The following is a 21,269-nucleotide window of genomic DNA, read 5'->3' on the forward strand; positions in this document are numbered from 1 at the left end:
GAAAAAAGATGGCAGCACATTTTCTTCCTGTTTCTGGTGTATGTGTGCAGGAAAGAGAGGACAATTGCATTGTTTTTTCTAGTACAGAAAATAAGAGCACATCACTATTGCATGGGGGTATGTCTATACATACTTGGTCCTTCACTCATAACTTATCCCTACAAGTTGGAAAGCGGGTAGAGGCAGATTTTAGTGGATAGGCAGATGGCAGAGAAAGAGCTAAGTAACCCTTTCTCCCTTCCTCTGCACCTAGATTTTAGCCTATCAGGAACTTTTCCTATGAGGAAACAGAATCACTTAGTGAGACCTAAAGTAGTTTGTTCCATAGTGGGGAAGGAGCATGTGCAGCAGTTTCCCTTGCAGAGATGACCATGGCCACATCCACACCATAGATTTAAATTGCGTAAAGGTAAAGGGACCCCTGACCATTAGGTCTAGTCATGACTGACTCTGGGGTTGCGGTGCTCATCTCACTTTATTGGCCGAGGGAGCTGGCGTACAGCTTCCAGGTCATGTGGCCAGCATGAGTAAGCCGCTTCTGGTGAACCAGAGCAGCGCACGGAAACACCGTTTACCTTCCCGCCAGAGCGGTACCTATTTATCTACTTGCACTTTTGACGTGCTTTCGAACTGCTAGGTTGGCAGAAGCAGGGACCGAGCAACGGGAGCTCACCCCGTTGTGGGGATTTGAACCGCCGACCTTCTGATCGGCAAGTCCTAGGCTCTGTGGTTTAACCCACAGCGCCACCTGCGTCCTGAAAATTGCATGGCTTCCTGCAAAAAAATCCCAGGAATTATTAACAGTGCTGGGAATTGTGGCTCTGTGGAAGGCAAACTACACTTCCCATAATTCTTTGGAGGAAGCCATGTGCTTTAGATGAGAATGTGACCCACGCTGACAGTTTCTGCTGGCTACTTGTAGCAGCTCACCCGTTGGATAAAGCTTTCCTACAATTCAGTGTTTTGGAGTCTGATTTTACAGGGATGGAATATGCATGCGATTAAATACGGTTGCCACTTCTGGCAGAGTTCCTATGACTCATAACTGCATGTTGGACTCAGAGTCCCCAATACAGTAATAGCTTTTGCATCAAGGTGTCACGGTGACAGGAGAAAAAATGCAGCCCACAGCTGCATGTACCTGCCTTCACTGTGGCACACCATCAAGGAGCATCCAAAGATGCCGACAGCTGCATCAGTTCAATACACACATCAAACTGCAACAGGAAGCGCTGCAATCCTGAAAAGAAAATTAAAGTTGCTGTGTTCTTGCCCCCCGGGAAACCCTGCTTTAAAAAACAAAACCATGAACAGATGCATGCCGCCCTCTCCGCCAGCAACAGCCTGCTGCTCGGTGAGCGAAGAAGACCTCTTCACGAGCGCACTTTCAGCGTCGTATTTTGAATAAAAGGCCGGCAGCGAACGGCGCGCTCCCTTCGAGGGAGCCTCCCACCGCTAATCCTGCTGGTCGGTCCTTCCCCTCCAGTTACAGGCGCGCATGCGGGAAGCGTCCCCGACCCTTGGGCAGCGGGTGGAGCCGGCCGCCTCGACGTCACGGGGCAAGATGGCGGCGCCCTTGCGCGGCGCGGAGTAGCCGGTGCGCGACGCGCGTTCCTTCCCGCCGCCGCGCCGACCTGAAGGGGCTTCGGCAGGTCTTTCTGTCCGGCCTCGGGATGTTGCCTCTCAGGCGCGTCTGGCGCCGCCTCGCCGCTCCCCCGGACCCCGGGTCGTGGCTGCGGAGCGGGAGGGGCGAGGTGACCTCGGCGGCCGCCTGCCCCTCCAGCGCTTCCAGGTACGACGTCGTCGTGATCGGCGGTGGCCACGCCGGCACTGAAGCGGCTGCGGCGGCGGCGAGGGTGGGAGCCCGCACCCTGCTCGTCACGCACAAGGTGGACACCATAGGTAAGCAGGGAGCTGGTTTGCTTGCTCAGTGGGAGCCGGCAGGTGTGGGTAGACAGGGCGCCCGCCGAGGGATGCAGGTTGCTAAAGTTTCTGCCAGGGCAGGTAGCACAGTGGACCTCAACAGGGTTCCTTCCCCTAACACTTGGAAAGCATGATGGTGGAGCTCGCAGGAGATGCAACAGCAGCAGGGCAGGGCTAGCAAGTACGTCCTCATTATCTCTCCCTAATAGGTTACTTACATGGGGAGGAAAACCCTAGAGCAACGACAAATCTAGACAGCATCTTCAAAAACAGAGACATCACCTTGCTGACAAAGGTCCATATAGTTAAAGCTATGGTTTTTCCAGTAGCGATGTACGGAAGTGAGAGCTGGACCATCAAGAAGGCTGATTGCCGAAGAATTGATGCTTTTGAATTATGGTGCTGGAGGAGACTCTTGAGAGTCCCATGGACTGCAAGAAGATCAAACCTATCCATTCTTAAGGAAATCAGCCCTGAGTGCTCACTGGAAGGACAGATCGTGAAGCTGAGGCTCCAATACTTTGGCCACCTCATGAAAAGAGAAGACTCCCTGGAAAAGACCCTAATGTTAGGAAAGATTGAGGGCACAAGGAGGAGGGGACAACAGAGGACGAGATGGTTGGATAGTGTTTGTGAAGCTACCAGCATGAGTCTGACCAAACTGCAGGAGGCAGTGGAAGACAGGAGTAGTGCCTGGCGTGCTCTGGTCCATGGGGTCACGAAGAGTCGGACATGACTAAACGACTAAGCAACAACAAAGGGTTTGTTCATCAGGAGACATGAACTTTTTCTAACACCTGACATGGCAACATCACATTTAATCCATTTGCTAAATCTTTATTTTATGAATGAAGCTACCAGAGAAACATAACAGCAGCAGTGTTGTTGGTTGATAAGTATACTCAAAACAAAACAAATTCCTTCCAGTAGCACCTTAAAGACCAACTAAGTCAGTTCTTGGTATGAGCTTTCGTGTGCATGCACACTTCTTCAGATACACACTGAAGAATACTGTGTGTATCTGAAGAAGTGTGCATGCACACGAAAGCTCATACCAAGAACTGACTTAGTTGGTCTTTAAGGTGCTACTGGAAGGAATTTGTTTTGTTTTGACTATGGCAAACCAACACGGCTACCTATCTGTAACTGATAAGTATACTGTCATTTATTATTATCTTATTTCATTTATTACAAAAATGGATTAAAACAAAAGTCCAGTTGCCTCCCATTTTTGGACATCTATATGTGATTGGATCTGCAGAACAGATTAATAAAAACAAATGCATTTTTAAAACAAAACCCTGACATTTTGATGTATATTGCATCTAGGATTGCTAGAACTAGAGAATTAGAAATAAGCAGAAGTATGTCATCTTGGTTTTCTCTTACAATTTGGGCATGGGTCAGCAAACTAAGGCCCGGGGGCCGGATCCGGCCCAATTGCCTTCTGGATCCGGCCCGAGGATGGTCTGGGAATCACCATGTGGATCGGCGTGGGGATCCTGATCGTTCGGGCTGCGCCATTTCCCCCCTCCACACACACATCGTGGTGCCGCCTCCCCCCTCCCTCCTCCTGGCTTTTCCCCGCCCTGCCTAGAGGAGGAAGGGGGCTGGGCTTTGTTGAGCTGTGGTTGGCTGAGCGCCATTTTAAGCAGTCTCTCTCTGGAGCCAGTCCTTTCGTGCTGCTCATCGTTCCGCCGCTGCCAGCCCCTGCCGCTTGCAGGGCACAGGTAAGCAGTCACTGGGGCTCGTCCAGTGCTGTGGAGAAGGGAGGGGAGAGTCATGGGGGGAGATTCCCACCCCCAAAAAAATATAGTCCGGCCCCCCCACAAGGTCTGAGGGACAGTGGACTGGCCCCCTGCGGAAAAAGTTTGCTGACCCCTGATTTTGGGTCTAGAGGGGTACAGTACTGCCATGAATTCTACTCATATTGATCCAGAGCAGATTCCAATGTTAGCAGAGTAGTTAGCAGAGTAAAAACTTAAACATATTGCAGGATTCCCAAAAAATAGACCAGAGGCAATTAATATTTTATCTAGCAGAGTTTTACTGCTACTGAAGGCAAATGAGCATAATGGTCACAAATCCAATACATTCAGGAGTGGCACTGTCCATAGAAAATCCAGTTGCGACACTTAACTTAACCTCCAATAATACCTCAGGTTGAAGTAGCTTTGGGTTGAGCATTTTCGGGTTGCGCTCCACGGTGACCCGGAAGTAACTCGCTCTGTTACTTCCAGGTTTTGCCGCATGCACAGACGCTCAAAATGACGTCGCGCGCATGCGCGGAAGTCCTGAGACATGGGTTGCGTTCGCTTCAGGATGCAAACGGGGCTCGGGAACGGATCCCGTTCACATCCAGAGGTACCACTGTATACAGAACACCACACCAGAAAGAAAGAGAGATAGAAAGTGAAACTTGGGCTCCTTCTGGCCTATTGTTCTAGTCAGCATGACCTTAAGTGAAAGAGGAACCTTCTACCTCTTGCTAGGCAGAATAGAAACTTGCATGTCAGCTAGAAACTTCCAGCTTGCATCAGCTTGTATTACACAGAGAAGCTTCCAGAAACCTCATGAATCAATTATAATGGGAAAGATCTCTACACATCAGATCAGTACTTTCTTCACCAAAAAATGCACCCTGACAAGTAGCTTGCCATTCATGTCAATTTGGAGCATAGGAAATGGGGTTGGGCTAAAAGCTGTTGCTTGCTTGTAGTTAGATGCCTTTCATTTGTTATGCTGTCCAGGGCAAATGTCATGTAACCCTTCCTTTGGTGGAATTGGAAAAGGACATCTGGTCAGGGAAGTGGACGCACTGGACGGGCTCTGCGCACGAATCTGCGATCAGTCGGGAGTGCATTACAAAGTGCTAAATAAATGCAAGGGACCGGCCGTCTGGGGTCTCCGAGCCCAGATTGACAGAGAGCTCTATAAAGAGAACATGCAGGTGAGAATGGATAGGAAGAGAGGAGAGGAAGGCTTCTGAGGCAACCCCTATGCATGCTTACCTAGGGAACTCAGAGGGGTTTATTCAAGTATACATGTTTATGAGTGCACTGTCAGTTTGATGAAGGTAAACATGTGAATGGATGTGTGTGTGTCAGATATAATAAAATAAAATGTACATTTCATTTACCGTTAATATGGGGGAAATGACCAAAATGTTTCCTAATCAGAGCATGGAATCTTGATTGACATTTGGGGGGAGTTATCCAGTAATTTGGTTTGTTTTTAAAATGCACGAGTTACCTCTCACTCAACAAATTCCCAAAATGATTTACAAAACATTCAAATCCAAAAGTCTGATTGGAAAAGGCAACTTATTTCTGTTATGCTTAAATAACCTGGAATGTAAACTTTATAGGGCAGGGGGAATGGCTCCTTATTCCAACAAACAAGTGTCATTGGATATACAGCAATGGAGACTCAAACGCAATATTGGGAAATTTAGAAGAAAATCCCTGCAAAACATAATATACAATTGCATTTTACACCAGAGTTGTATTTAAAAAAACATGACTGTGAAATTATGGAGTGGATCCAGAAAAACATTGACAGGTGAATTTCCTGCCCCACCTTCTTCCAGAAACTGCACCAACCCCCCTGAAGTGGGGTGAATGATTTGGGTGGGAAGGGGAGGTACAGATTCCCAACAGGTGCCTCCTAATAAGGGTCTCCTGACTCTTAGGAAAGGCTTTTCAGAGGGCTACTGTGGGAGGAGAGGAAAGGGAGGAAGCTTCCTTCTGCCTTCCCCTTTCTGCTGGATTTTCTCTACAACCAAGCCAGTGTCTGTTTTTAAAATGTAAAACACTGTGTTGATTCAGCATTCTCTGAATAAGCCATTCTGTACTCACATAACAAGCCCTTGGGTGGGACAACTTTGAAAAGTGCTGTATGAGAATATAAATGCTTATGCAATTTCGTTCTTCTCTTTTTGGTAAAATCTCATGAGGGAGGAAAAGGAGGTGCCCAGATCAAACTTCCATCCTTGATTTGGCAATGGTGGACTATATATGGCTTTTAGCCTTTTTAGTCTTCATTATCTGTGTTATTAGATATAATTCTTAAGCTGACTGTGGCTATTTAATGCATTTATTGTTTTCAAAAGCTTAATAAACTTAATACAGTAATGCTAAAAACTAATTTAATAAACCAAAATATTTACTGCAACTATGGAAGACATTGACTATGCCTTCTTTTAGTTCAGGCAGGAAAGGGCCTCACTCTTGAATAGGGTTGACCTATCAAAGCTGTGGGCCTGGGGTCTTTATTTGGCCCACAACCCTATTTTCCCTCCAAACCGTTCCCACCTGCCCCACAGCTGATATCATAGGTGGGGCAGGGAATGACAGAGCTGTGAAGGAACAATTGGAAACCTTGAAGTGCACTCCCGGCTGTTCCTTAGCAAGCAAGGCTTGCAGTAAGCTAGGGGAAGCTAGGAACTCAGTAGTGCAGCCGTGTTACCTGGAGGTTCTCTCCTTTGCTTATGAGTCCTTAAAAGATCATGTGTGTGCGTAAATTCCTTTAACAGGGTTTTTTTCCCCTAGTAGAAAGAAATTCTCCAAACCCCACTTCTGACAGTTTGTGAAGCTTCTGTGGAAGATCTTCTACTGACAGACCCAGAATCGGATCATCCGGGCAAATGTTGCGTCAGTGGAGTCGTGTTGGGTCAGTATTCCGGCAAGCTGCGTCCTCAAGCAGCAGTCTTCATCCATTTTTGTAGGATCTGCTTTCCATGGCAGCAGCTCGCAAAAACTATTTCCAGGTAAAAGGAGGAAGGAGAGCTCACCTCTGCAGAGAACTCAAATGGCACAAGAACCCAGTAGTTTTTTCTAGATGCTGCCTTGAAAAGCAGATTGGTTGGGAAATTAGCTAAGTTATTTACCTCATTTTTTAAGCCCATGCAATGTGGGCCAGGGAATCTAACCCATCATTATTTCCAAAGAGTAAATTTATAACTGATCTTAATCTAATCCTTAATGAACTAATAGCTACGTTTGCAACTGTCACTTGCAATGCATATTGAATGTCCATTTTTGAACTTGTAAAAACATCAGGGCTTGGTGTTAAAAGCTGGCTGGATACTTAGGGTGTGTGACTGTAGCTTCACCATCTCAGAATAGCTGTATGAAACTACCCTGACACAAAAAATAGGATTTCCTAGTTCTAGTTACAGTAAATAAAGAACCGTGTTGGTCTGCCGTTGTCAAAACAAAATAAAAAAATCCTTCTAGTAGCACCTTAGAGACCAACTAAGTTTGTTATTGGTATGAGCTTTTGTGTGCATGCACACTTCTTCAGATACATTTCAGAAACAGATACACATCTCTCTCATTCACTGTAATAACATTTGTGAAACTGAAGGATAAGAAGCTGTCTTTAAGTGGCAGCTACATAAACTAAGGGTTTTATGTAATATCAAACTGCAAAAAATAAATGTTTTCTGTCATTGAATAAGACTGTGCTGAACTTCAGACTTCCTTGTGTCCTGGTGGAAAAAGATACTCACTCTTTCCAAAATAGATTTTATCTTAAACAATTGCATGTTTCCATCGGGAGGAGTATAGAAAGAGGATGACGTCCTTCAGTTTGTTTAACGAAAGGAGCTTTAACAACCTTTCTATGCTCCTCCCGATGGAAATATGCAGAAAGGGACATATATACCCCTGCTTTAAGTCGTTTACGAACTGTCTTCTCTTGTATATTATTTACTATAAAGCTTGATGACTAAACTCTTTAGCAATGAAACGTCAGATTACCAGAACGACATCCAAGCACTGAGCCTCTAGTATATCACAAGTGGACTGTTTATTACTGCATTTGCAATTGTTCAAGATAATATCTATTTTGGAAAGAGAAGAAATGATCACTGAACTACTGATACATTACAGGCGAGCTCTTTTATTTACTGAATTTACTATTGTTTAAGATAAAACCTATTTGGGAAAGAAGCTACTTCTAATTAGGGCAGCAGCAGGTATTCTAAACTCCGCTCTGTTTCACTCCATGTTTTCCCCTCAGAAGACGGAAGGAGAGTGCATGCTGGGAGTGTTGTTCTGACCACGGGAACATTTCTGAGGGGCATGATCCTAATTGGACTGGAAATGCATCCTGCCGGGCGGATGGGAGACCAGCCCTCCGTCAGCCTTGCTCAGACTCTGGAGAAACTTGGATTTACCATAGGAAGGTTAAAGACTGGAACTCCACCCCGACTGGTGAAAGACTCCATTGACTTCAGTGTCCTCAAGAGGCATCCCGCGGACAGCTCTCCTGTGCCGTTCAGCTTCCTTAGTGAATCTGTGTGGATTAAGGTGCGAAGGAGTCCTGAGGAAGTAATCAGCCATTGAAGTTTATGACCGGGAGTCTCTTTCACTTCCTTAAAGTGATATGTATTACTCTGGCAGTGCTGTGGTTTTCAGCATGCAGGAGGATTTCTTTGAAATGGCTGTGTCAGAAATTATCCCCGGCTACACAGATGGGGGTGCGCTCCTAAATCATCAACATATTTATCTATTCCTGTTAAAAGCTGCTGAGAGTAATGCAAGAAGTTGATGGAAATCCTCCCCTAAATACTGGCACATTCCGGTGACAATGTATACCGTCAGAGTTGACAAGTTTTATTCCTGAAATATCAGCCCTCATACATACGTAGAAGAACTGAGGGTAATTTTTAACCATCACACACTGCTTCACCAGCGATCTTTGTCCCTGAAATATCTGCCCTGTCATTTTTGCAGGTCACTATTTTCTTCTTCAGTGGACTTCTTATATTGGTCAAAAAGTTTCAAAATAATTTTTTTTAGTTATATACTGCTTTTCATTTTTAGATTTATAAATCTCAATGCAGTTTGCAATATGCAGAAAACGATCAGAAACAGTTAGCACATCCTCATGGACTTACAGTTTGAAGCTACTACAGCTGCTGGAGCCAAAAAAAGTGTCAGCAGTCAGGAAATTACAGTGGTACCTCGAGTTAAGAACTTAATTCATTCTGGAGGTCCGTTCATAACCTGAAACTGTTCTTAACCTGAGGTACCACTTTAGCTAATGGGGCCGCCGCACAATTTCTGTTCTCACCCTGAAGCAAAGTTCTGGGTTAGCAGAGTCTGTAACCTGAAGCGTCTGTAACCCGAGGTACCACTGTATTACTGAAATACAGTGTGAACCATTTTAGAATCATTACTGTCCTTCTAAAGGAGTCCATTCATAAATTCAGAGCAGGGGTGCTGCTTACTTGAGGGCTCAAAGGTTCAAAGGATAGGTCGCTATCTAATGGGATAGCTCTAGGTTGGTGTGGAGACTTCACAAAAGGCTTTCTGTGTGACCTTTGATAAATCATTAAGCCTTCTTATCTCAAGCTTGCTTGCTTAGAGGTTAATTCTAGTGAAATTGCTTTGATTTCTTCCCAGGAGAAACATTCTAGATTGGGGCCTACTCATGCTTCCATTTCTCCAATAGCATTATGGAGAAATTAGGGGCTATATTCAACTAACTCGTTGCACTAGCAGAAGCCAGCACAAGGATACCTGCTAGTACAACAAGATTCCCCCCCCCCACTACACCCTCACTAAATCTGCTCCGGAGAGTCGGGAAAAGCCCCAAAACACCATGGAGGGCAGGAAATTGTTCCATCACCACAGGAATATCTGCTTGCCTAATGGAATGATCTTCTTAGTACAGTGGTGCCCCACAAGACGAACGCCTCGCAAGACGAAAAACCCGCTAGACGAAAGGGTTTTCCGTTTTTCGAGGCGCTTCGCAAAATGAATTTCCCTATGGGCTTCCTTCGCAAGACGAAAACCCATAGGGAAATCTCCGGGACAGCGGGGAAGCGCAGCGCGTCTTCCCCACTGTCCTCGGACCTCCTCCGAAGGCTGGCGGTGGGGCGGAGAGACCTCCTCCCCACCGCCAGCCTTCGGAAGGCTGCTCCGAAGGCTGGCGGCGGGAGGAGGACTCTCCGCCCCACCGCCAGCCTTCGGAAGGCTGCTCGCGCCAGCCTTCGGATGGCTGTCCTGAAGACTTGCGGTGGGAGGAGGGTTTTCCTTCCCACCGCCAACATTCAGAATGCTGTTCTGAATGTTGGCAGTGGGGAGGAAAAACCCTCCTCCCACCGCAAGCCCCGGGAACAGAAGAGAAGCGCTGCGCGCCTTCCCCTCTGTTCCCGTACCTGTCTGAAGGCTGGCGGTGGGGCGGAGAGACCTCCTCCCGCCGCCAGCCTTCGGAAGGCTGCTCCGAAGGCTGGCGGCGGGAGGAGGACCCTCCGCCCCACCGCCAGCCTTCGGAAGGCTGCTCCGAAGGCTGGCGGCGGGAGGAGAGCTCTCCGCCCCACCGCCAGCCTTCGGAAGGCTGCTCCGAAGGCTGGCGGCGGGAGGAGAACTCTCCGCCCCACCGCCAGCCTTCGGAAGGCTGTCCTGAAGACTTGCGGTGGGAGGAGGGTTTTCCTTCCCACCGCCAACATTCGGAAGGCTGTTCTGAATGTTGGCGGTGTGGAGGAAAAACCCTCCTCCCACCGCAAGCCCCGGGAACAGAAGAGAAGCGCTGCGCACCTTCCCCTCTGTTCCCGTACCTGTCCTGAAGGCTTGTGGTGGGGAGAAAAGCCCTTCTCCGCACCGCCAGCCTGGCAAGCGGTCTCCATAGGAACGCATTAATTGATTTTCAATGCATTCCTATGGGAAACCGTGCTTCGCAAGACGAAAAACTTGTTAGACGAAAAAACTTGCGGAACAAATTAATTTCGTCTTGCGAGGCACCACTGTACTTTGTTGAATGTATTCCAATGATTGATATAGTTTCCTGGGAAAGGTTAAGGCTGCAGTGCTTGGGTACTAGCGCTTGTAATATGCTCAGGTGGTGTGATGGTAATGGGTGAGTGTGGGCTGAAGTGATCTCTCTCAAGATGACTGTGGAAACAGTTCGGCATGCTTCAAAACTACCCTGATTTGCTCACTGAATGCAGGTGGTTCTGTTTCAGCCAGAAGATCAGCTGTCATGTTACCTGACACACACAAACCCCAAAGTGGAGAAAATCATCCATGAGAACCTTCACCTGAACAACCACGTCAGAGAGACAACAAGAGGACCCCGGTACATCCCTGTTTATATTATTTTATGTACAGTGCTGTCGGTGTACATGGCGTGAAAAGAAAGAAGGGGAAAAAGTCCCCTGATGGGAAGAAAGGGGGAGGGGATGATAGCTGCAAGGCCGATAGGCAAGAATATTGCAAATGCAGTTTAGGCTTAGAGTTTGTTTAATTCAGGGGTGGGAGACATTTTGCCTTCCAGATGTTGCTCAACTACATCAGCATCAGCTCCAGGAAGGGCACGGATGATGTGAGTTGTAGTTCAGCAACATCTAGAAGGCCAAAGGTTCCCTATACAGTGGTGCCCCGCAAGACGAACGCCTCGCAAGACGGAAAACCCGCTAGATGAAAGGGTTTTCCGTTTTGGAGGCACTTCGCAAAACAAATTTCCCTATGGGCTTGCTTCGCAAGACGAAATGTCTTGCGAGTTCCTGCGGGTTTTTTCCCCTTTCCCCCCCCTTTTCCTAAGCCGCTAAGCCGCTTATCAGCTGATCCGCTGATAAGCCGCTTATCAGCTGATCCGCTAAAAGCCGCTAAACCGCTAATAGCGCTAATCCGCTAAGCTGTCAATGGGCTTGCTTCGCAAGACGAAAAAACCGCTATACGAAGAGCCTCACGGAACGGATTAATTTCGTCTTGCGAGGCACCACTGTACCTGCTTTTGTGGGTGAGGAGTACAGCAATAAGGAAACCTATCCAGTCTCTTGAAATTTCATGATTGGACTCTTCTCCATGTCAGCATCCTAACCTGGCCGGCTGTTCCTCCTGTTTCTAGGTACTGTCCCTCACTAGAGTCGAAAGTTCTGCGTTTTCCAAATCGCGCACATCAGGTCTGGCTTGAGCCTGAGGGTCTGGATTCCAACGTCATCTACCCACAGGGAATATCTCTGACGTTGCCATCTGAGATCCAGGAGGAGCTCATCACCCATATTAAGGGCTTGGAAAAAGCAAAAATGGTTCAGCCAGGTGAGAGAGAGGTGGGAAGGAAGTCAAACTTCTCCAGTTGGATGGAGCTATATAGGCAGCATATCGTGTGGGAGTTTGTGTGGATGCAGAGGTTTGTCTGCCTCATCTCAAGTGGGATATTATTTGATTGCCCACCAGCACATGGCTGTGCATGTCTTCTGATCACCAGACATGTGGTTTTGTAAGCCTTTATCTTACAGAAAGGTTTGAAACAATGCAGCATGCATCCTTTCCCCCTGCTACCTGTAACCACGTTGCTCTGTTGTAGGGTGTGGATGCTGGAATCAATAAACCTTTTATCACCTATATCTGTCCTAATAGGCTATGGAGTGCAATATGATTTTCTAGACCCACGTCAGCTGACCGCCTCCCTTGAGTCTCGCCACGTCCAGCGGCTCTTCTTTGCAGGGCAGATAAATGGCACAACAGGCTACGAAGAGGCTGCAGCTCAGGTGGGGAGAACCTGCAAGGAAGTGGGTCGTGGCTGTGAAATGCTTTCTGCAGTATCAAACATGGTCATTTAACTAGCAACTTGCAGTCACTGGTCTTTTGACTCTTCCTTCTTCCAACCCAGACGTTCTGGACTACAACTCACATCAGCTTCAGCCTGCATGACCCTACAGGCAGGAACTGGTGGGAATTCTGATCCAAAACATTGGAAGGCACCAGGTTGGGGGATGCCGATTTCAAGAGCATTTGTTCAGAACATGTGTCTGTACACATGTCTGAAACTTACTTTTTTATGTCCAGGGAATGAGCCCTTGTCATAATTGGCTTCTGCCGATTTTATTCTGCTAAGACACCTTTTAGCATGCCATTGGATAACTGGGATACATGGTGGGAAAGTCACATGTGGTATCTAGGCTTAAGCAGTCTCCTTATCGTAGACACAGAGCTACTGAACAGATCAAGCAGACCAAGCTTCTGGTGTCTAGTATATATTGTGGTTCCCTCTGTGTTCTATAATCTCTTTGCTCTCTGGCAGGGTGTGGTTGCTGGAATCAATGCCAGTCTGCGGGTCACTAGGAAACCTCCATTTATTGTCAGCCGCACAGAGGGATACATTGGGGTTCTGATTGACGATCTCACTACTCTGGGCACCAGTGAGCCGTACCGCATGTTCACCAGCCGAGTGGAGTTTCGGATGTCTCTGAGGCCAGATAACGCTGACAGCAGACTCACCTTCCGAGGTAGTCAATTCCTCCAGAGGCAATTTTTTTTTTAACACACGCGCACACAATTTTCCTAATTCCTGAGCACTTTTTTGGTCTCTTTAAGGCTATCATGAAGCTGGCTGTGTGTCTCAAAAGCGGTATGAGCAAGCATCTCAGATGAAAGCAGTGTTAGATGAAGGACTTGAAATGCTGAAATCTATTCAGTTCAGCAATGCAAAATGGGCCCGGCTCATACCAGAGATTACAATAAGTGCTGGTCGTAGCTCTCCCTGCAGGTATGAGTCTCTCTCTTATCCCCCCCTCCCCCGCCGCCGCCGCCGCCGCCGCCAACGCCACCATGGTCTTGTTTTAGAGAAGCACAGATTCATACAGAAACTTCATATACCTCACATTTACCCACTCTCTCTATCCTTTTTAATTGTCTCTATTCATAGAGTGTTTCTTGTGGTGGTGTTTGTGTGGGGGAGAATGTACAAAGCTGTCAAGAGTGTTTCTGTGGAAAGGTGAAGCGATTTCATTGCTTTCTTTTGTCTTGCCTCACCGGTGACTCGGTGAAATTTGTGGGATTTTATAATGAGAAAGGCTGGACTGGATGAATCCCAAGCCGAAATTAAGATCGCCGGAAGAAATATGAACAACCTCAGATATGCAGATGACATAACCTTGATTTCAGAAAGTGAGGAGGAATTAAAGAACCTCTTAATGAGGATGAAAGAGGAGAGTGCAAAATATAGGCTGAAGCTCAACATCAAAAAAACTAAGACCATGGCCATTGGTCTCATCACTTCCTGGCAAATAGAAGGGGAAGAAATGGAGGCAATGAGAGATTTTACTTCCTTCGGCTCCATGATCACTGCAGATGGTGACAGCAGTCACGAAATGAAAAGACGCCTGCTTCTTGGGAGAAAAGCAATGACAAACCTAGACAGCATCTTAAAAAGCAGAGACATCACCTTGCTGACAAATGTCCATATAGTTAAAGCTATGGTTTCCCCAGTAGTGATGTATGGAAGTGAGAGCTGGACCATAAAGAAGGCTGATCGCCAAAGAATTGATGCTTTTGAATTATGGTGCTGGAGGAGACTCTTGAGAGTCCCATGGACTGCAAGAAGATCAGACTTATCCATTCTTAAGGAAATCAGCCCTGAGTGCTCACTGGAAGGACAGATCGGGAAACAGGCTCCAATACTTTGGCCACCTCATGAGAAGAGAAGACTCCCTGGAAAAGACCCTGATGTTGGGAAAGATGGAGGGCTCAAGGAGAAGGGGACGACAGAGGATGAGATGGAACTGCGAGAGGCAGTGGAAGACAGGAGTGCCTGGCATGCTCTGGTCTATGGGGTCATGAAGAGTCAGACACGATTAAACAACAACAACAACAGCATCATAATGGCCTATAGAAACAAACTCCTAGAGCTAGGGCGTATTTTCAGTTTCAAATCCTAATGTAAAACTGTTAACCTGGTACCCCACCACTATTACCACATAAAATCAAGGGGGAATTCAAAATTTATTCCTGTGGAAAGGAGGAAAGCAGTCCTAGAAAATCTGAGGTTTTTATCTTTGAACTAAGTAACCCTCTTAACAATATTATAATTGGTACCTCACATAAGCAGAGTTCAGGTTTCACAGCATGATTTGTGATAGGGAGCAAGGCTCTGCCTAAAATGGCCTGGGATTTGTTGTCCACATAAAACAAACACACTGGCAAACCTGTGGATTCAGAAAAGTTTGTTTTAGCAGCTTCAGAAAACAATATTGCACGAGTAAATAGGTATATGACTGCAGTCTTTCTTAAGCCCTGAACCAGCTTCCTTAAGCCTAATTTTGTTGCAGTTGCAAAAGCATTGTGCCTTAAAAAAAACTGAGAAGAAATTCTAGGTGCCCTTGAGCTAAAATGCTGTGTTTCTTCCATTACATAACCTACCTTATCACTTATTTCAATGTATTATACAGTGTCATTTTTTAAAATGCTGTCCCCATGTTATTGTGTATAGTTTCTTTCCAAGTTCTTATCTGTGATCTTCATTGTTGGCTTGTAAGCTCCTTGAGTTGAATCAGCCATTTTTGTGTGTGTGCATTAAATGATCCCTAATACGTGGTTAAGGCTTCCTGGATAGTGATACCATATTTTGAGCAAGCCTGAGGTCTTGTAAACATCCTTGAAATTCCATGGGAATGGGTACTAGCTTAGACTTGTTTTAGATCCCACCTTTGTATGACGAGAGCACTCAACGCATCTTGCACATAATTTCACAGGAATTGTTTTTGCTTTGTTTTGGTTTTTTGCTTAGTGCCCTGGACATCCTTCAGTACCAGGGAGCCAATATGGAGATTTTGTCACAAGCTGTCCCAGGGCCTCTGAAAAAGTTTGCTGAATGGAGACAACTGGCAGAAAGGCTGAAAATAGAAGGTATGGAAGACTAGCAGGCCCTTAATAAAACTCCCATTAGTACCAGCCAGCATGGACAGTGATGGGAGTTGTAGTCCAGAAACATCTGGAGGGCCCCCATTCCTGTCCTAACTTGACACATCTGTGTCCAGTAGATCTTGCTTCTTTGGGAACTAACTCAGAACATAAATTCCCTCGAGTCCAAGAACACAATTAGGCTTTATGTTCTTATTCAGAAAGCTTGTGGCCCTGTTTTCCTTCTCTCCAATGGTGCAGGAGTACATCTGATAGAATCTGCTCTGCTTAGGTTGCAAACCTAAGCATATTTACTAGGGAGTAAGTCCCATTCAACACAGTGGAACCAGCATTCAAAATTTGCCAGGTGCATTTTGCTCATGGCTATCGGCCACTTGTGACCAAGTAAATATGCCCGGGTGCCAGGATAGCACCTGATGTCTCTACCATCTGGAGGTGCATGCCTGGGGACCCTTGGATCTTGACTTTTTACACACACTAGGAACACATTCTGTACAATTCTATCCGTTATATTTTATCAGAATGAATTTCAGGAACCAAAATATATAATATATTGTTCTGTTCATTCTCTTTGTTCTTCTCACAAGCTGTTTATGAATGGCATGTGTCTGTTCAGAGGTTGGAAATAGAGGAAGTGCGTCAGGATGAGGCTCTTCAGCTGCCAGAAGATCTGGATTACTTTGCCATCGATGCATCACTATCTCAGGAAGTGCGAGAGAAGCTGGACTCCCACCGTCCCCAGACGGTAAGGTGCTAGTAGAGTGAGTTTGCTGGATGCAGTAGGGATCCTGTGGCTTTCCAGATGTTGCCAGACTCCCAACTCCTACCAGCACTAGCCATTGCGGCCCAGAATTGTAGTCAAGCAACCCAGCATTAATATGTAGGGGGTTAGTTATTAAAATGTACCTTGAAACCATTATAGTCATTTCCAAAGGCAGAAAACTGAGTAAGCAGGGGCTTCGCTAGGTTAACAGCTCTGCCTTTAGAGTAAATCTTCCAACTTTGTTTGCTATTAGAGACCACATGGAAAGTGCCAAGAGAATTCCAGTTCTAAGTTGAGAAATAAAATGGGGGGGGGAGCATTTCACAAGATTTCACCGCTATGTTCCTGGCCTTATTAAAAATTTGGAAATTAAAAGCATCAAGGGAGATTTAGAAAAAACACTTAACTTGGTGGGGCTTTTTATTCTTTATTTTTAAAGCCCATTTCTGTGCAAAAATATATATTATGTATAATAATTTATAATCTATAAATATTATATATAATTAGCATAGACATGCTGTTATAATATGGTAAAGTTTGCCTGCCATTTTGATTTCTACTGTTTTGTTGTTATCAGAATGCTTCAGACTAGCTTATGTGTCTTTTTCCAGTTTGAACATGTAAGGCAGTCTCCGCCCCCCCCAAAAGTCATAAAATGTATTCCTTTTTGCACACCAACAAAAAATGGCTACCATTGTATGCATAGGAGGGGGTGTGGCATAATGGGTAAGACACATTCTTGAGTCAAATGTGGCCAGAACCTCTACAAACTTTTCTGCACCAACACTATGAGGATAGTAATACTGACAGGCTTTGTAATCATTTAAGTAATTTAAGCAGTCAAATAAATGCAAAATGATGTTCTTTTAGACATGTGCACAAATGCTGAACCATAGCTGTGAACTTATGTTGTTATAATGCTGATGACAATGGAATATAATCTATCACTGCCATTAAAGAACAAACTAGCAGTGCTCATTTTTAATGATGGCTAGAAAGTTATAACCCCCACATCCAGAACGGGAAGGGTATAAGAGAGGGAGTTATGTTGCACAAATGGAAATAATTGCATTGGCAGTAGGACTTAAGAGTTTGCTCATTGACATGACTGTTTATAGAATGATCAACAGTCTTCAGTGATGTCCTGTTGATCCCGAGTGGTAAGGTATGCAAGGAAGAGTTTACTTTGTGTCTATTTTAGTCACTTCAATGAAACACACATGAAGGGGAGGCGGGGAGACTGTGGCATTACAATTCTTACAGTAGGCAATCTCACCTTCCTGTTGTTTCTAGATTGGCGCTGTCAGCCGCATTCCTGGAGTTACACCTGCTGCTGTTCTAAATCTACTGAGGTTTGTGAAGAACCATCACAAAAGAGTAGAGCAAACAAGTGAGAGATGTAAGATTGCTACCCCCATCCCTGATGTCAACCTGCTGGGACAAAGAAAGCTCCAAGCTACTGATATGTGAACAGTGCTTACTGAGCAAAACCCATTGAACTGTTTGTGTTCCTGCAGCCTGTGGTTATCCGGTCATTCACATACCATGTAATTGCTATCCAATAAATAGACAAGAGCTATCAGAGTGATGTTATCTTACACACAAAGGATGGTGATTCAGTGAATAATGAGTTAGTCCAAAAAGCTGAAAAGAACACCGCAAAGGCACCACTAGCCAGAAAAAGTGGCAATGTCAGATCAGGTGTTGAAGGAAACTTTTAACAAAGGCTAGAGAAATCTGTTTCCTGCTTGCAATTTCTTGAGTCACTTCCTTCTCTACTCCTTTGCTGCCACCTATAGATTTATGCATCTTAGTGCATAAATATTCCTCTTAAGCAAGGGAAAGATGTTAACAGACTTCCTTTACAGTAGTTGAAACACTGGCAGGTAGGTTTTTATTTAAGCTTATGCCCAAACCCAAATTTGTTTTCAGACATAAAATGTTTGTAGATTAGAATCAGGACCTTGTTCTCAGTAAGGCTTTGTAGGTTTTGCTATGGTGGGAATATAGAGGCTTTACCTGCTGTTTCTGGAGTGGAAAAACACAATTACACCCAGAATAGTTGGAGCACTGAACTGAGGTCTATGGTTTATAAATCTAGTCTATATAGCTGGGAATTATTTCTAGGTCAACCCAACTAAAGGCTTGCGCTCTCAATATTTAGGCAGTGCACAGTACAAGTAGAGGGATTTGATGCTTGGGAGTCCACAAGTTCAAAAGGCACATGATGCCTGGAACTAGGCTCCTGACAAGGTCGAGGGCTGTTTACCCAGCCTTGGGAAGGTGGTGAGGGCTCTGGGGCACCCAAGAGTTTTGAAAGACAGCTACTAGAAATTAGTAGGGTTAAACTGTGGGTTAAACTACAGAGCCTAGGGCTTGCCGGTCAGCAGGTAGGTACCAGCTGCTGCCAACCTTGCAGTTCAAAAGCACGCCAAAAAAGGGCAAGTAGATAAATAGGTAGGAAGGTAAACGGTGTTTCCGTGCGCTGCTCTGGTTCGCCAGAAGCGGCTTAGTCATGCTGGCCACATGACCCGGAAGCTGTACGCTGGGGTCCCTCCGCCAGTAAAGCAAGATGAGCGCTGCAACCCGAGTCGTCCACAACTGGACCCAATTGTCCACAACTGGACCCCTTTACCTTAGACCATGTTAACTACGCTATATATACTTCAGTACAACTAACACAAACACGTCTGTACTACACAGAAAAACTATCCTACCTAGAAAAAAGAGCCGTAGAGGTAAAGTAATTCTAGACTCAAATTTATTGAAGATAAAAACTAAAAGTCCAAGTGTTTGCTTACAAAATTTAGTTTTTTCATTAACCCAACATAAGTAAACTATCACATATGCATTGGAAAGCAAAACTAACCTATTGGAAGTGAATTGTCAGACATGTATCAAAATGTCCACATTGCTATACGTTGGGTTTAATAATAAAGGCAGTGTTTAGCTCCAAGACACAGAATACACAGAACACCAATGGCAAAACTAGCCCTCTACATCAAAGTGTAATGATGGCCAGTTTGAGCACTTTAGAATCAAATTTACTCTCAGCCTTGAGTCTCTTGAACCTCTGTCCGAATGCCTTTACTCTCTTTATCCAGTTGTCCTATAGGAGCATATTGCTTTAACACACATAGTAGCTGCCTGACTACAATGTGCAATTTAGGATCCTTATTTCTCAAGAGTTCCTATTTCATGTAAGAGCCATTTTACCCAAAACTATAAATTGCAGAGAAAGGTAACTGGAGAGATAACACCCATTAACTCTCATCTGCTTATTTAAGGCAAAATTCATGTGCATCAGTCCTTAAAAATGCCAACTCCAATGCCCATAAACAAGGTACCACCCTTTTTCAAGCTTAAATTTTCAGCTGCTAGGGCAAGGGGGTTTTGAGGCTGGAAAGGGAAAAACCCCATAGACCACTTTGCATGAACACCAAGGGAATTTTCCTGCAGGCCAGAGTTTGTGCCTTCAAGAGCCAAAAGGCTTAATGACATTTTGCCATTATTATTTTCAATACCCACAACTCATTAAAATCTTTTACACTCGGTAAAATATCATTTGGTCAGACTCTAGATGAAATGAATAAGGGCAATGATCCAGTTAGTTGAACTTAAAGGTCCAGTTGATTTCAATAGGCGTAAAGCACATGGCACAACTTCCACACCTTGAATTGAGTTTTATAAATGTCTTAACTTTTGCTAGAATGCACCCTAAAATTGCTGGTAGAATTTTAAATCTGGAATATTTGTGATAACTACCAAAAGCAGGACCCAAATATCCATTACTCCAATCCATCAGAGCTGAAGCTAAGAGAATATGAAGTTTAACTACAGAAAAAAGCAAGGCCATTTAATTTGGATGCCACATCCCATGCCTAAAATTTACTGGAGGTGGAAAAAATAACAAGTAATTTGTATAACAAGGACTACTTTTAATAATAGAATTCGATCACCTTCAATGCTGTCAAGTCAACCAACATAAGCTATAGTATAGTGTAATACTTACTAGTGTCCAGTGTTCCTCAGGAAACAGGACAACTCACTAAAGCTATCTGAAGCTAGAACTGCTAGTTGAACACTTTTTTTAATGTCCAATTTTGGCCCCTTTGTAGCAAGGCTCTCAATCATACTCGTTTGGCACAGCACCTAGAACCTGGTTGTTGGTGTTGATCTATGCTGTGTACTGGAAGCTGGTTCTACACAAGGAATCACAAAGGGGTGGAGAGCATGCCGTTTTCACACGAATTATTAATTCATGATCTATTTTTGGAAAAAGTTTACCAATTTCATGATCTTAAATGACTAGCCTGGGGATCAAGTAAAAGTCTAGCCTCTCATTTCATAGCCTACTACAATTCTTAAGTTAGCAGCAAAATACTATTGAGAAAACCTTAGTGACTTCAGTCATGTTAATCCATAACATTCCAATTTACATTACAAATATTCTACCAGAAGCAAAGCTTCCAACTTGTGTGGTAAACTGTAAGGTAAGAACGCAAAGCTTTAATCAAACCAGCAACAGTTAAAAGTAGTCACTGAAACTTCAAAGCTTAACACATCTACACTATCATCTTGGAACAGAAGAAACCAGCTACCAACTATGTGTGCTTTGCTTAAATAAGAAAATGACAGATTTTAAACCTGTAATCCTAAAAATTTAGTAGGCTTAAGCATGCCTAAACACTGCAGAAAATTTAGCTACTCAACTCCTTGATCCTAGCTCAATTCTGGGTGAATATTGGCAAAGGTAAGAAGTTCAGAAGGCTTTTTCCACCCTAGCCTTTTGTGTGTTGCAATGTTTTAAAATATTAACATACCAGTATCAAGGATAAAGTATTTCCTTTTTACCTTTGAACTTTGCAATAGGCCCAAGTCTATTACCAAGTATCCAAAGTGTAACTATTAGCCCCAAAGAACACAGAGAC

The 21,269-nt window shown here is 44.8% G+C and overlaps 1 protein-coding gene across 1 annotated transcript; it reads left to right on the forward strand.

The window, feature by feature from the left end:
* Positions 1-1,558: 1,558 nt before the first annotated feature.
* On the forward strand, positions 1,559-17,917 carry MTO1 (mitochondrial tRNA translation optimization 1). Its single transcript, XM_081855990.1, has 12 exons — positions 1,559-1,902; positions 4,674-4,873; positions 6,477-6,594; positions 7,948-8,237; positions 10,898-11,010; positions 11,782-11,972; positions 12,294-12,424; positions 12,958-13,162; positions 13,251-13,422; positions 15,442-15,560; positions 16,163-16,320; positions 17,632-17,917. Exons 1-12 carry the CDS (start codon positions 1,674-1,676, stop codon positions 17,806-17,808), a joined length of 2,103 nt encoding a protein of 700 aa, XP_081712116.1. The 5' UTR covers positions 1,559-1,673; the 3' UTR covers positions 17,809-17,917.
* The last annotated feature ends 3,352 nt before the right edge of the window (positions 17,918-21,269 follow it).

Source organism: Podarcis erhardii (genome assembly GCF_964252035.2).
Source record: "Podarcis erhardii genome assembly, chromosome: 3".
Taxonomy (NCBI): Eukaryota; Metazoa; Chordata; class Lepidosauria; order Squamata; family Lacertidae; genus Podarcis; species Podarcis erhardii.

Coding starts and splice junctions, on each gene's coding strand:
- MTO1 (XM_081855990.1), top strand. CDS start 1,674: ATGTTGCCTCTCAGGCGCGTCTGGCGCCGCCTCGCCGCTCCCCCGGAC. Junction 11,011..11,781: donor GAGACAACAAGAGGACCCCG/GTACATCCCTGT, acceptor TCCTGTTTCTAG/GTACTGTCCCTCACTAGAGT. Junction 15,561..16,162: donor AGAAAGGCTGAAAATAGAAG/GTATGGAAGACT, acceptor TCTTCTCACAAG/CTGTTTATGAATGGCATGTG.